This window comes from Copadichromis virginalis, linkage group LG1 (genome assembly GCF_057382275.1).
Source record: "Copadichromis virginalis isolate Kocher_CV1m ecotype Utaka linkage group LG1, C_Virginalis_male_GT1.1, whole genome shotgun sequence".
Classification (NCBI taxonomy): domain Eukaryota; kingdom Metazoa; phylum Chordata; class Actinopteri; order Cichliformes; family Cichlidae; genus Copadichromis; species Copadichromis virginalis.
Genome location: NC_140618.1, coordinates 34660107 through 34674700, shown reverse-complemented (window position 1 = coordinate 34674700; position 14594 = coordinate 34660107). Strand labels below are relative to the sequence as shown.

Here is a 14594-nt window from a genome sequence, read left to right as displayed (position 1 = left end):
TGGTGCCGAAACCCAGGAAGGGAGGCACGGCGGGTCCAGGGATCAGTGTTTTGAGACATTTTTTTTACATCACCTCACACCACAACCCCCCACCAACCCCTGAGTCCCCGTGTTTTAACACGGCGGGCGTGATTGCGGATGCCGTGCAGGTGCATCTGCACGGCACCGCAGACCACGCCCCACCACAAGGGGTAATGTGCCAAATTTCCCAAGCAGCTGCATTTTGCACCATCTGTAGACCTCTAAAACTTTTCTTTAGTAGCCCAGAAAGAAGAGCATTACAATAATCAATACGTGAAGACACAAATGCATGGACAAGAACCTCTGCATTGTCGCTTGACAAAACTTGTCTGATTTTGGCTATGCTCCACAAATGATAAAAGGTGGTCTTTGTTATCTCTTTTACATGAGACTCGAAGGAGAGCACCATGTCAAACCACACGCCCAAGTTTTTTTTACCTTGTCCCTGCAATTTATGACATTGTCATCAATTTTCAAGATGAAACTTTGGGACAAGTGCTGAAATTTTTGTGGTCCAATGACCATCAACTCTGTCTTATCAGTATTTAGTAGCAAGAAGTTATCCGATAACCAGCCCCTAATTGCACATAGACAAGGTTCTAGTTTAGAGACTTCAGCACAATTTCCAATGGTTAGAGGAACATAAAGCTGCAGGTCATCAGTGTAACAATGAAAGGTTACATTAAAAGAACGTAAAAGAAGACCAAGAGGCAGCAGATACATAGCAAACAGCAATAAACGGCAAAAGAGCAAAACGGGACAGGCAAAAAAAAAAAAAACAGCAATAGAAAACAGAACCTTCAGGATTTGAAGACTGGAAGAAATCACACCTGAGCAATGCATGCAACTACTTTCTCCAGGTGTTTTAAAGCTGTCATTACCAACAAAGGCTTTTGTAGCACTTTAAAAAATATATTTACTTAGAAAATTGGAGATGTGTTCAATACTCATTTTATGTGCTGTAAATAAAGATAATAGAACTTTGGCTGTAAAAGAAAACTTGTTTTGAGATCATGTCAATTTCATCTGTTTTTAGTACAGAGATGGTCTCCAGCCTGGTTTGTAAACCGTGAGGTAACTGAAAGAAAATGAGAAGCAGCTGAATAGGAAAGAACATGCATAGATTCCAGTCGTGATACATATTAACATGCGTGTTTAGTATAAAAGTATGAAATGCAAGTTGCCTAAATTTTTTAACCACAGTCACACAGACCTAATGCAGACTTAATGTAGCATTAATTTGTGTGTGTTTGTGTGTGTAAAATAATGGATGTAGCTTCCAGGTACAAAGAAAAACCCCAAAACTAACCAAATGTGAAGTGCCTAAAGCCTGTATTCAATCTGAAGGCCACCAGATGGCATTAGCTGTGGTTACAAAAAGAATTTGGGTACTATAGAAGTCTACGAGAAAACAGCTTTCTGACTTTACCACTGTAAACACCTTTCTGCTACGTTTATGGTCTCAGTCACTCGCTTTTGGTTATTGAATAAAAAATTAAGTCTATTTTGTAAGTCTTGGTCATCGGTCACCTCAAGACGCTTTATATTGTAAGGCAAAGACCCTACAATATTACAGAGAACCCCCCCCCCCCCCAAACAATTAGACGGCCTCCTATGAGCAAGCACTTTGTGACAGTGGGAAGGAAAAACTCCCTTTTAATACGAAGAAACTGCCAACAGAACCAGGCTCAGGGAGCAGCAGCCACCTGCTGCAACCAGTTGGAGGTAAGGTGAGGGGAGTCATGTCATTACAAATTATACAGTTTTCAGTTTTCAGTTTTATTTGTCATATGCAAGTTAGCACAGGGTCAACATTGCAATGAAATGTGTTTGACGAGCAGCAGTCACTCAGCAGCATGGTACAGTAGGAGAAAATATAATAAAATATAATAAAATAAAATAATAAAAAAAATAGAAAAATAGTAAGGAGCAAAATATTAGAGAGACATGGTAAAAGAGAAAAGATGACTAAATATATATGTATCTATAAATATAAATATATGTACACTGGTGATTAAATAAGAAAATCTTGAAAAGAAATATGACGGGAGGGCAGATGGGATATTGCACAGGAATGAGCAGCAGAAAATTACAGTATTGCACTTTTAAATATAAATATCAATAACTTAAATATAAATATCAATAACCTACACCTAGAGTGAAGCATTTCCAGAAAGAAGTGAAATGCCATCATTTGTACTTGGTGTGGATACACTGCTCTGTCATCACAAACAGAGTGAATCGTGTTGCTCTTGGAGCTATTAAATCCTGACCAACTGTTACCACTGTAATCTAGGAAAGAGAATGTTTCAGAGTTGGTTGACTCTATACAGTGTTTGTTAGAGCTGTGAAAACAAGAGAAACAGCATTTACTGCAAGATTACTAGCTATTGCATTAGCTTTTTGAGCAAGCTGCAGCCTATTAAAAGTCACTTAACTGAGGCATTATCCTTACTTAGTGGACCAGGGACATGTAGTTACTTCTCTGGGAAGGTAAACGCTAAGTTAGTGTGCAGATTACAGTGAATAATCTTCACTGACTGGCTTTTAACTTGTTATAGGCCCATCATATGCTGCATAATACAATTTTATTGTCTTACTAATAGCCCGGGATAACTTTTAACACATGTTCACCGATGGCTTCTTGTTGCTTAAAGTTTTCTTGTCAGGCAAACCTAAATACTGAAGCCTTATTGTCCTGTGTGAACTGAAATAGACCAGTGTCTCCATGTATTTTTTATTATTTGGTCATTAACATCGCACACAGCAAAATCTCCAGTGTTAAATACAACACTGTTGACAGTGTTATATGTTTAAAAGTAACCTAGTCAGTTTTGAAGATTAACAAAGACTAACACTGAGCAGTGCTGATTTTCTAACACTGGAAAATAACTCAAAATGTTAGAAATATTCCAGTGTTAGAAAATCAGCACTGCTCAGTGTTAGCCATTGTTAATCTTCAAAACTGACTAGGTTACTTTTAAACATATAACACTGTCAAACGTGTTAATTTAACACTCAACAGTGTTGTATTTAACACTCAGAGGTGTGGACCCATATAGACACTCTCCAGTGTTAATTTAACACTGGAGATTTTGCTGTGCAGATGTATAAGTTAGGGAGGTGTGGTAGTTGATGTTGGAAGGACATGCAAAGCGGCCAGCGGTGTGGCAGTGGTGTTGGTGTGGGGGTCAGTAATTTTGGAGCATTGTTGATGATAAAAACAAGGTGTGACTGCTTTCAGGCATCTCTCTCTTATGTCCTCCTTCCTTCAAGTGAACCAGTGTCCCGTGAAATTGGGCTCTAAATTACAAGACTAGTGTGCTCTGTGCAAGGGGTTTAAAAACGACTCGCTCTGCAGCTAAGGACATTGACTGGACCACAACAGTCAGCAAACAGGCGATCCGCAGGCCTGACTTTGGTTTGAGACTGGTGTAGTGTTGATAAAGGGAAACAATCTCTCTGTTTATCTCCTTGTGGAGGATGTGACGGTTATATCTGTTTCATCACTGTCATCATTATCAGCGTCAGCCCATGACAGAGATGGTGACGATTTTGGAGTTCCAGTTATAAATCAGAGCTGTTTCCCTGTTTGTCTCCCCCCCCCCCCCCCTCTTCTACCTCCAGCGAGAGATTGTCTTTATTTGAATAATAAGGCTCTTATCTCAGTGAGTTGCTAATGTGCCGGCCACTGCATTTCCTCAGTATCACTCTGTCTTCTTCCCCTCTGTTTTGTCCTTAATCATACATGCCTACTAACCCACACACCGCTCATTCACTTTTTATCTTCTGTCCTGGACCTCACCTCTCCTTGTCCCTCTTTCCCTCCACTGAAGGTAATATAGAGATACTGGATTCTTAAACATAAATCAGTCTGTTTTTTCCAGAGGTTTTTCCATCATATTGAGTTCACACTACAGATTTAATCAGCTGTCTCACTTGTAGAGGACTCTTCACTATAGTGCTAGCAAGCCATTTCTGAAATATTAAACTGCCCATCAGTTAAATCACAGCACAATTGAACTTGGTAAAAGACAAACTCAGGCATGTAAGCCTTAAAATGTTGAGCTTAAAATACAGATCTGAAAGCAGTCATGGGCGTCTTCATTCCTGAGAAAGTCAGTCAATGCTTTGACAGCTTTGAAAAGACTGTCGTGGATCATCAGTTACAGGATGTGCATGTACTGATTTGTCTCTGCCTCAACATCCCAGATGGAGATGTAACCTCCCCATATGTTTGAACCCGCCCAAATCATATGCTGAAAAATAACATACCGAAGTGGCCAGGCTTTTCTGATTGGTTGATCCTTTGGTTGGACTGGCAGTAGGTGGAAAAGGCCATTTGTCAGCAGTATCTGCCACTCAGGTCGAAGCCAATAAGATGTGGACAAAAATCTATTTCAGCATTAATGGAATAATACCACGGTTAATGTGCCACCTACTGGAGCAGAACACAAGGTCAACCCGAGGTCAGATCCATGGATGCTGGGTTGCAGATATCCCTTGATTCACAGTCATGGCCATGTCAGATTAAAAAAAATAACCCTGCCATGAACTCCTTGAGAAACATGTTCTAACCTCTTTTTTTGTTCATTAACCCCTAACTCTAACTTTAAGATGTTGGGATAGTGATGTGTATTTCCTCTCCTCCTAGGGTTACTTCTTGCTGTTTGAATCCATGTTGGACTCTGTCCTGTATGCCAGAGACCTCTACTTGGCTGACGGGGGCTCGGGTACGTCACATCTTCTGTTGCGTTAAGTCATCATTACAAGATCAAGACAGCAGAAAGGATGGTTACATCACAGCCAGTTGTTAGGCTAATGATAGGATTACATTGAGAAATGTTCTTCAGAGAAATGGGAGTGCATGCGAATGTGTTAATCACTCAAAACTGAGTGTGTGTGTGTGTGTGTGTGTGTGTGTGTGTGTGTGTGTGTGTGTGTGTGTGTGTGTGTGTGTGTGTGTGTGTGTGTGTGTGTAACTTTGTAATTCCTGTTTCAGACTGAGACCAAAGGGATGCAATTGAATTCACAGGCCAGTTTAATTTTACTGTGGACGTATCAGTGTCAGCCAGTTAATGGAAGTCATCAGTGGCTATTATATTAACAGGGATTGTTTGGATTGGTTTCCTTCTATTTTTTACTTATGTCAGATGGTACACATTGATGCAGAGTTTGGCCTCCAAACTTTCGATTTTTGCCTCAGTAGCAACTTGGTTAGGTGTTTTTAGGATATTTGGGTCAAAATGATTGGACCTTATAATGGAAACTACAGCCTGACACACATGGAAAGACCTCTCTCTCAGGTCACCCCACCCCTGCCAAAGTCCCAATTTAATGACATGTGCCAAATGTGAGGGAGCTAAAGAACGGTTCCACCACAGTGCCTTTAGTGGCTCTTGGGGAAATGAGAGCGAGGTCTCACATGCACACACATGTACACACATGTACACACACAGAGGGACAGCCAGAATGCGTATAGAGACAGATCTGTTAGTGAGAGAAATCAGACAAGTGAACGTTTGAAGTACGTGAAGCAAAGCTTAAAGGTCAAGATAACGTATGGTTCATCATGAGCCTTATGGTCATAGCACAAGCTGCTCTCATTGCCTCTACTGAACCGTCGCTCCACCAGAACTGCAGAATGTCAAATGAAAACACTCAAAAACAAGAAAAACATCTGACAGCAACATGGACTTAAAGCAGTGGAGCATTTGAGTGTCTGTCTGTAATGTCATCAACAGGATATAAAATCCAAAGTTAACCCGAGGTACCCTCATTTAGATTACTTGCATGTAACAGCAGCGTGATTAAGTGACTTTTGTTTTCCCATAAATGCACTTCTCATAGTTCATTATCTTCTACACTTACCTACAGACAGCTCAATCAAGTTATTGCATGTTACTTTTGACAAAGTAATTCCAGCAGCATGTTCCTCCCTGCTCCCATTGTGGCTTCACTATTCCCAAAGGAGTTTTTAGGAGTTCATTGCTTAGATATAATAATAATGAATAATAAAACACGCTAGGAGGGACAAATGATGGTAATTATTTTTGTGTTATAAAAGTATTTCATGCTTTTTCATTTTTGGCTCTCTCAGATATGTTTGATTTGATAAACTACAGTCTGATCAGCCTGGACAAGATTGTGAGCTAATGATTTACTCGGCTTTCTGCCTTTATGAAGCCGGCTAATTTGGTATGCAGGGTGCCAGACACTAAAAAGAAGTTAGTTACCTGTGACAGTAATATGAGTGGAGGCTTCCCTCTGTGGTAAACATCCCCAAGGCAGTATTTGTGCAAATAAACACTGCAAATATTCTGTATAAGTACAGCTAGACAGCACCTTAAGCTGTTCAAATTTACCAGTATTTGGCAATAGTAAAGTTGTTGTGTCACCTTAAATTGATCAACTTCTGTTCTCGAGTTTGTTTTAAGATTTTCAGTGTGTGTGCACGTCTTAGCTGAGTTATTAGTCCAGCCCTGCAGCACTGCTGCTGTATGTGTGTTTAAGCTACATTAGAAGAGAGTTACAGCAGCTCTCTCATTCTCCCCACTACATTAACCTCCCCTTCATCCTTAAACGTGTCCCTGCTTGCCTGGCGCAGCACAGCGTCCAGGGAAAAGGGATCTGTTTTGTCCCATGCTCCCTCCCACACCGTCTTTCCCTCATTCACAGCCGACCAATGGGGGAGATGGTGAGAGACGGAGAGAGAGGTGGGGGGGTAGGCATGGAGGGGGCATGAGAAATGGGCTGCGAGCAGTGAGTCGAGAAGGACGCAGATGTCAAAGCCATGAATCTGGGGACGCCCCCCCCCGGCACGTTTCTTTCTCAGCTATTCCACAATACCCCCTCCTTTGCCCATTCATCTCTCAGTCTTCATTTCTTTTTCAGTCTTTCTCTCAGACCATCAGTCCAGATTCTGCCCAATCAGCACCTCTCCCCTCACCTGGCCCTAACTCGGTTCAGTAATCAGAGTAAAATGAAGTGACAAGTCCAATGTTTACGTGCCTATGTGTTGGTGAAAATGTGTGTGCACAGTCATTAGGTATAGTGACACTCACAGGGTCACAGGCAGGCTTCAGCTAATAATGAGAAGCCATGAGATACCCATCACTGAGCTGTCACTATCCATTCACGCATTTTATAGCCTGGTGGGTCGAAGGTCATGTGAGACTGAACACAAACACGTATGCCAGCAACAATGATTCAAATGTGATAATTTTAAATCTATAAATATCTTCTGTGCAAAAGTTTATGATATGCTTCACAGGAAAAACAAGGCCAGGTTTGTCACATTACACGTATATTACAATTAAACAATCCATTGCTTATAATATTTTATTCTTTACCCTTTTCTTTATTACATAAAGTACTTGATAAATTGATTTTGTTTCATGTTGTTTTTATGTTAAAAAAAAATCTCAAAATATTGTCCTTTTTCCATCATTTCCAAGTGTTGCTTCATTCTAGGGTTTTGCATATTGGGACATAATAACAAAAATATTGTCATTACTAGGGATGGGTACCGGTGTCCGGTGCCATGATGGCACCGGTTCTGACATAAACGGTAGTAACCAGACCGAAAAGCAGCGCACATTTCGGTGCTTTATTTCGGTGCTTTTTTTTCCTGAGCTGTGATACACTTCTAGCCAATCATTTTACGTTTCCGAGGATAGTAGGCGGGGCCAGGTACGTACGTTCTTTTAGAGCAGAGCTAGAGATTAAAAATGCCCAAGGAGGACCAGTCAAAGTCTGGCTGTACTTCACAGCAAAAGATGCAAACTCAGCAGCAACAAGTGCTTTAAGCTGATACTGTGATACTGTCAAAGGAGGTAACACCTCAAATCCGATGAAACACCTGGAGACGCATAGCGTGTTTTTTTAAAAGCCCAGAAATGCGCCGTATTTTATAGCTTGCTGCGAGACCTCACACCGTGCACATCTACTGCGGGTGGGTTGCCTGTTAGCAACATCCCCCAAAAACACGAAGAGGAGAGTCCTGGCCCCTAGCCCTGCCAGTGTAGCAGAAATGATGACGGATGATGATGCAGCAGCAGCCGTTCTTCTCTGGGCGAGTAGCTTAATGTTGTTCGTGTGTAATTTACGTTGAGTAGGCTAACCACGTTATTACATTAATGCATGTAAGGTGAACTAGCAAACATCATCATAGCTACATGCGGCTGTCTTCTTGTTTGATGGCAGATACTCCCTTCACCCTGGCCAAAAAGGCTAAAATGACCAAAGAAAAAGTGGAAAACAGTTAAACATGAGAGGTTTAGGACAAAGTTTGTGTTTTTTCCATTGTTTAAGCACTGCTTCCAGCCAAGAGTTATGCCATAAATCCCCTATAGCTGCAGAAGAGGCTAACATTGTTATCTTTTTACAAAAACCAGCTGAACATGAGAGGTTTTTGGACCAATTTTGTGTTCTCCATTCTTTAAGCACCGGTTTGAGCACCGTTTGAGCACCGGCACCGTTTCAAAAGTACCGATTTGGCACCGGTATCGGATAAAACCTAAACGATACCCATCCCTACTCATTACAGGTTCTAAAATGAGATACATCCTGAGATGAACAGCAGCACAGGATATTGCGTGATTGTTGCGGTTACCCTGTTTCATCCAAGTTCAGCTGTCCGACAGATGGCTTCAAATTTAATACTAGTACTGGTATACAGTGGAGTTCATGGTCTAGTCACTGATTGCGTAGTTCCTGTGGCTGCAAACAAGCCCAAATCATCACCTCTCCACCACCATGCATGTATGAGGTGTTTGTGTTGATATGCTGTGTTTGGTTTTCCCCAAATGTGGCGATGTGCATTTTGGCCAAACATCGTCACTTCGATCTCGTCTGTTCAAAGGACTTTGTTCTTGAAATCTTGTGGTTTGTTCAGATGCAAACCTAAGCTGTGCTACCATGTAGTTTTCAGAGAGAAGAGAAGTTTCTCTAAGAATTGCTCAGTTTGACCTTGGGGAGAATTTGGTGGGATGTCCACTCATAGCAAGAGAGGAACACATCTTGAATGTTTTTCAGTTGGGAATAATCTTTCTCACTATAAAACGATGGACTTGAAATTGTTTGTAAATGGCCTTATAGCCCCATTTGCTTCTCTAAGATCATTGCACTACATTTTTCCTCCTTGGCATTGTGTTGAATACTTCAGACGCACAAACCGAAAAACACCAAAAGTTTGCTTTCAAAGAGCTGCTCACACTTGCCTATGATCAGTTAATCAAGTGCATTTGATTGCGGCACCTCTCCATGTAGAAATGATTCCTATAGAAATTGTGAAATAAAGAATACGTGATGTAATTCATGTTTTGCAGGCCATCTGAAGTCGTATTTATCTGATTTTAAGACCTGTTAAGAACCAGATTATTTTTTATTATGTCGTGACATATAAAATCTTAGAACTCAAAGAGTTTGTTTTTCCTGTGATTGTTCATCATACAAATTTTTTTTAATCACTTTGTATTTGTTGCAGAGGAGAAATAAGTGACATGAAGATAATGTTAGTGTGACCTTTGTGTCCTTGGACGTGCGTTTGTGTGTCTGTGCGTGTGTGTCCCCTTGGCAAAGTCTAGTGCTGGACACGCCTACTGTAGCAGGGATTACCTCAAAGGTGACTTTGAGTACTTTGGCAGGCATTAATATGTCTGTCTGTGGAACAGCTATCCTGTACCAAAAACTCTTTACGGGTATATAGTTGACATCAAAACAAACCCCAGATGTATGTCCATCATGGCTTGAGTCACAAGGTGGTCTCTAGTTAGGTACTAAACATTGTCTATTTTTTGGTTGTTTGTTATAGATGTCTTTAGCACAGGGGCTGATACTTGCATTACTAGTAGCAGGAGTAGTTTTATATCCTCATGAGTGTTTTGAACTCTAGTTTAGGCCCTAGGCCTCAGTGTTGACTAATGTTGCTTCACAGTAGGAACAGCAATGGCTTCAAGCATCTCAGCTCTAACTTAATCACCAAGCATATTAGTCATCCAAAGAAATTTATTCAGATGTGAAAATACAATGACAAGACATTAACTCATGTTTAATGCTCATTTTGTGATGCAGATAGTTCATTTGATAGACAGTGTTATATAATTATAATACATCTTATAAGAGTTTTTTTCCTATGAGGCGGCAGGATATTGTAAAAAAATTTGGAAAATAATTTTAAAAATGTGCTTATTTTTTATCAGTAATTATTTTGTGTCAGTTAAAGTTTTGGGGTCACACCACAATCTTAAATTGCCTCAAAAGGCTACCATTTCATATGTTTCTGTAACAATCCTCAATCTGCTTTTCCACAAGTAATGAATCAGTCGTAGTCTGGGATCACACCGATTTTAGCTTTTTCTCCCTCATTCTTTATCACACAGCATAGTTATCAGTGTTACTGCTGAATGAGAGAGAGAGAGCGAGAGCAGGCAAGTGCAGGCAGACTAACACTGTTATTGATGCTGTGGAACTTTCATTAGCACCTAAAGTAATGAAAGGGATAATGGACAGAAGGAAGTTGTTGGTTGTGTTTTTTTGTTGTTGTGTTTTTTTGTCTTTGTGTCTGCTTGAAGGGGAAAATTAGTTAACTATTTTTTCCCTCTTCTTTTGTAAAGTAATTTGTGCAGTAGAGAAACTTGACTCATTAAAACTTGGACTGTCAGGAGAGTGTCTCAAATCTCACAAGTTTAAGTCTTTTTGGATGCTCATGCTTCCTATGCAGTTTCTTGGTGGACAGCAGTAATATTTAGATGTTGGTGGACAGAAGTTATCCAGTGCACAATGCTAACTTCTTGACAAGATATTTCTTAGGGAACTCTGTGCACAGAACTGTGAGTGCAGTTTGAGTGCTGCTACTTAATGGAGATAAAGCATTAGTACTTGACTTCTTTTATGCTTTCAAACTGAAAGTTTGAGTGAATTTCATTTTTGTGGGAAACGTTTCTGAAGAGTGGAGGCTAGCCATGGTTTTGGAATTGGATGTGTGTCCACACCCTTTGTCTTGAGCCATTTAGTATTAAAGTAAAGTGTGAAGAATGAAAGTAGGACAAAGTGGTAATCAGGCCAGTGTTTTGTGCACATGTGATGGATACAGTCATTAAAGGAGCTTCATGAAATTGATGCAAAACTCCACACCCCCAGGATCTTAAGGCGTTCTCTGATTAAATTTGTTGAATAGTTTGTGAGTTATTAAATTTGCTGACATTAAGGATGTCTCATCACTGAGAACAGACATTTATGGGAGCAGATTTTTTCACTCTCTCCTTTAGTTGTGATTAATGATCTTTTGAGTGGAGTAAATAAAATCCCAGAATATTCTCTCATTGTTGTCTGGGCAGCCTTCCAAGTGTTCAGGATACAGATTCAGTGTCCTTCAAAACTGTGGACAGTGATACATATGTTTGATGCTGTTATTTTACTGGAGTGTGTTTTGTATTGTTCGGAAAATTAGAGCAACAGTTAAATTCAATTTAAATGCATTACCAACTGAGGAGGGGCATATCACTGTTTAAAATGCTTTTGGGGGATTTATCCTGTTTTTTTTTTTACCACATGGGGATCCAGTACGGACTCTTTATGCCGGCGAGGCGTGATTGCGAATGTCGCTCAGGTGCATCTGTCTCCCCTGCAGCTGGCGCGCAGATCATGCCCCACCACAGACTCCTATGAGCAAGTGCTTAGGTGACAGTGGGAAGGAAAAACTGCCCTTTAACAGAAAGAAATGTCCAGCAGAACCAGGCTCAGGGAGTGGAGCCCATCTGCTGGAACCAGTTGGGGGTGAGGGGAGGAAGACAGGGCAAAGACACACTATGGAAGAGAGCCAGAGATTAATAATAACTAATAACTGAATACAGCGAGGTGTATAAACACATAGTGAGCGAAAAAGGTGACTGAAATAGACTGCAAACAGGGTGTAGCATCAGCAGACAGGGTGCCGCAGTCAACTTTAGTTGGAAGATGCTGACTTGTCTACAAACACTTGTTAACTACTACAGGGAGTGCAGAATTATTGTATATACATATACATATATACATATATATACATATACATATATATACATACATACACACACACACACACACACATATATACAGGGAGTGCAGAATTATTAGGCAAATGAGTATTTTGTCCACATCATCCTCTTCATGCATGTTGTCTTACTCCAAGCTGTATAGGCTCGAAAGCCTACTACCAATTAAGCATATTAGGTGATGTGCATCTCTGTAATGAGAAGGGGTGTGGTCTAATGACATCAACACCCTATATCAGGTGTGCATAATTATTAGGCAACGTCCTTTCCTTTGGCAAAATGGGTCAAAAGAAGGACATGACAGGCTCAGAAAAGTCAAAAATAGTGAGATATCTTGCAGAGGGATGCAGCAGTCTCAAAATTGCAAAGCTTCTGAAGCGTGATCATCAAACAATCAAGCGTTTCATTCAAAATAGTCAACAGGGTCGCAAGAAGCGTGTGGAAAAACCAAGGCGCAAAATAACTGCCCATGAACTGAGAAAAGTCAAGCGTGCAGCTGCCAAGATGCCACTTGCCACCAGTTTGGCCATATTTCAGAGCTGCAACATCACTGGAGTGCCCAAAAGCACAAGGTGTGCAATACTCAGAGACATGGCCAAGGTAAGAAAGGCTGAAAGACGACCACCACTGAACAAGACACACAAGCTGAAACGTCAAGACTGGGCCAAGAAATATCTCAAGACTGATTTTTCTAAGGTTTTATGGACTGATGAAATGAGAGTGAGTCTTGATGGGCCAGAAGGATGGGCCCGTGGCTGGATTGGTAAAGGTCAGAGAGCTGGCAAGAAAGGGTATAAAAGAAGAAAAACTAATGACATTGCCACCTTGTTCACCTGATCTGAACCCCATTGAGAACCTGTGGTCCATCATCAAATGTGAGATTTACAAGGAGGGAAAACAGTACACCTCTCTGAACAGTGTCTGGGAGGCCGTGGTTGCTGCTGCACGCAATGTTGATGGTGAACAGATCAAAACACTGACAGAATCCATGGATGGCAGGCTTTTGAGTGTCCTTGCAAAGAAAGGTGGCTATATTGGTCGCTGATTTGTTTTTGTTTTGTTTTTGAATGTCAGAAATGTATATTTGTGAATGTGGAGATGTTATATTGGTTTCACTGGTGAAAATAAATGATTGAAATGGGTATATATTTGTTTTTTGTTAAGTTGCCTAATAATTATGCACAGTAATAGTCACCTGCACACACAGATATCCCCCTAAAATAGCTAAAACTAAAAACAAACTAAAAACTACTTCCAAAAACATTCAGCTTTGATATTAATGAGTTTTTGGGTTCATTGAGAACATGGTTGTTGTTCAATAATAAAATTATTCCTCAAAAATACAACTTGCCTAATAATTCTGCACTCCCTGTATTTATGCATACAAATAACCAAACATCAAGGCAAGCTGTGTAGCCACACAATGCACAATTGCATCAAACTGACATTGAGGTATGTCAACTAAAGTTGCTGCCTGAACAAAAATAAAGTGAAACACTGAAAGTAGTAACTTTTATAAGAAATAAATAAAAACTAGTAGGCCCAAGTCCCATACAATCTCAAAATGGCTCAACAAAACATGGTTCCTGCAACCTCTCAAAGGTTTTTAGCCAAAAACACCAGCCTATTGACATGATCAGGCTTCAGGGATGCACGCAGGCAGTTGACAACATTTCCACCAGTGCTGAAGACCCTTTCTGATGAGGCACTTGTGGCTGGGATGAAAGATATTTCTTTGCCAGGATGGAGAGTCGTGGGAAGTCGTGCATCATATTCAGTAGGAATTAGGCCTACTCACCTATGGCCAAATGGGTTCTTTTTTGGGTTCATTGAGAACATGGTTGTTGTTCAATAATAAAATTATTCCTCAAAAATACAACTTGCCTAATAATTCTGCACTCCCTGTAGCCGAGCAGGAGTAAAACTTGGAAGTAGTGCAATTGAGACCAGAAATGGAGAACATCCGCCTTCAAAGTAAAAGTTGCATGTATTACTGTAGCCAACAACTTTTTAGAGATTTTACTTTGAAGGTAGACGGTCTCCATTTCTGGTTGTTATCGTACTTTTCATACTTTCACTACTGGTGAAAGAGTAATTTAGGAGTGCTTGCAGACAAGTCTTCATCTTCCACAAAAACTCTGAGCAACCACAGCAATCTGCTTGCAAATAAAGTATTTGCAAAGAGGTTTTCAGTCCAGCACCGTGTTGCTCTTTGTGAATGCCATCATTCCAGCAACGACTCACGAACTAGTTGTGGGAATACTCAAAAAGATCTAAGTGGCAACCATGATAAGAATTTGTGGAATTTCTATTTGTTTGCTCTCTTATACCAAATGTTATCAATTCCGCTGACTCCACCCACAACTATAAGTGCAAGTGGTCAATTCAGCTGCATCTCATAGGGTACACAGCACCATCCCTTACCAAAGCGATGCACCACCCATCACAGGAAGATCCTCACACATTGATGTTGTGTTTTGTATTTTAAAGTATTACATCGTGGTATGTTGTATATTGTGAATGCACTATTACAATATTCAT

General features: G+C 40.5%; 1 protein-coding gene across 1 annotated transcript in view; it reads left to right on the top strand.

The window, feature by feature from the left end:
* The window catches only part of prmt3 (protein arginine methyltransferase 3), a 64810-nt gene that overhangs the window by 26801 nt on the left and 23415 nt on the right, over positions 1 to 14594 (top strand). Inside the window, exon 11 of the mRNA XM_085460660.1 lies at positions 4676 to 4754. Coding sequence (XP_085316786.1) covers positions 4676 to 4754 — 79 coding nt within the window. The remainder of the gene's footprint in view (positions 1 to 4675; positions 4755 to 14594) is intronic.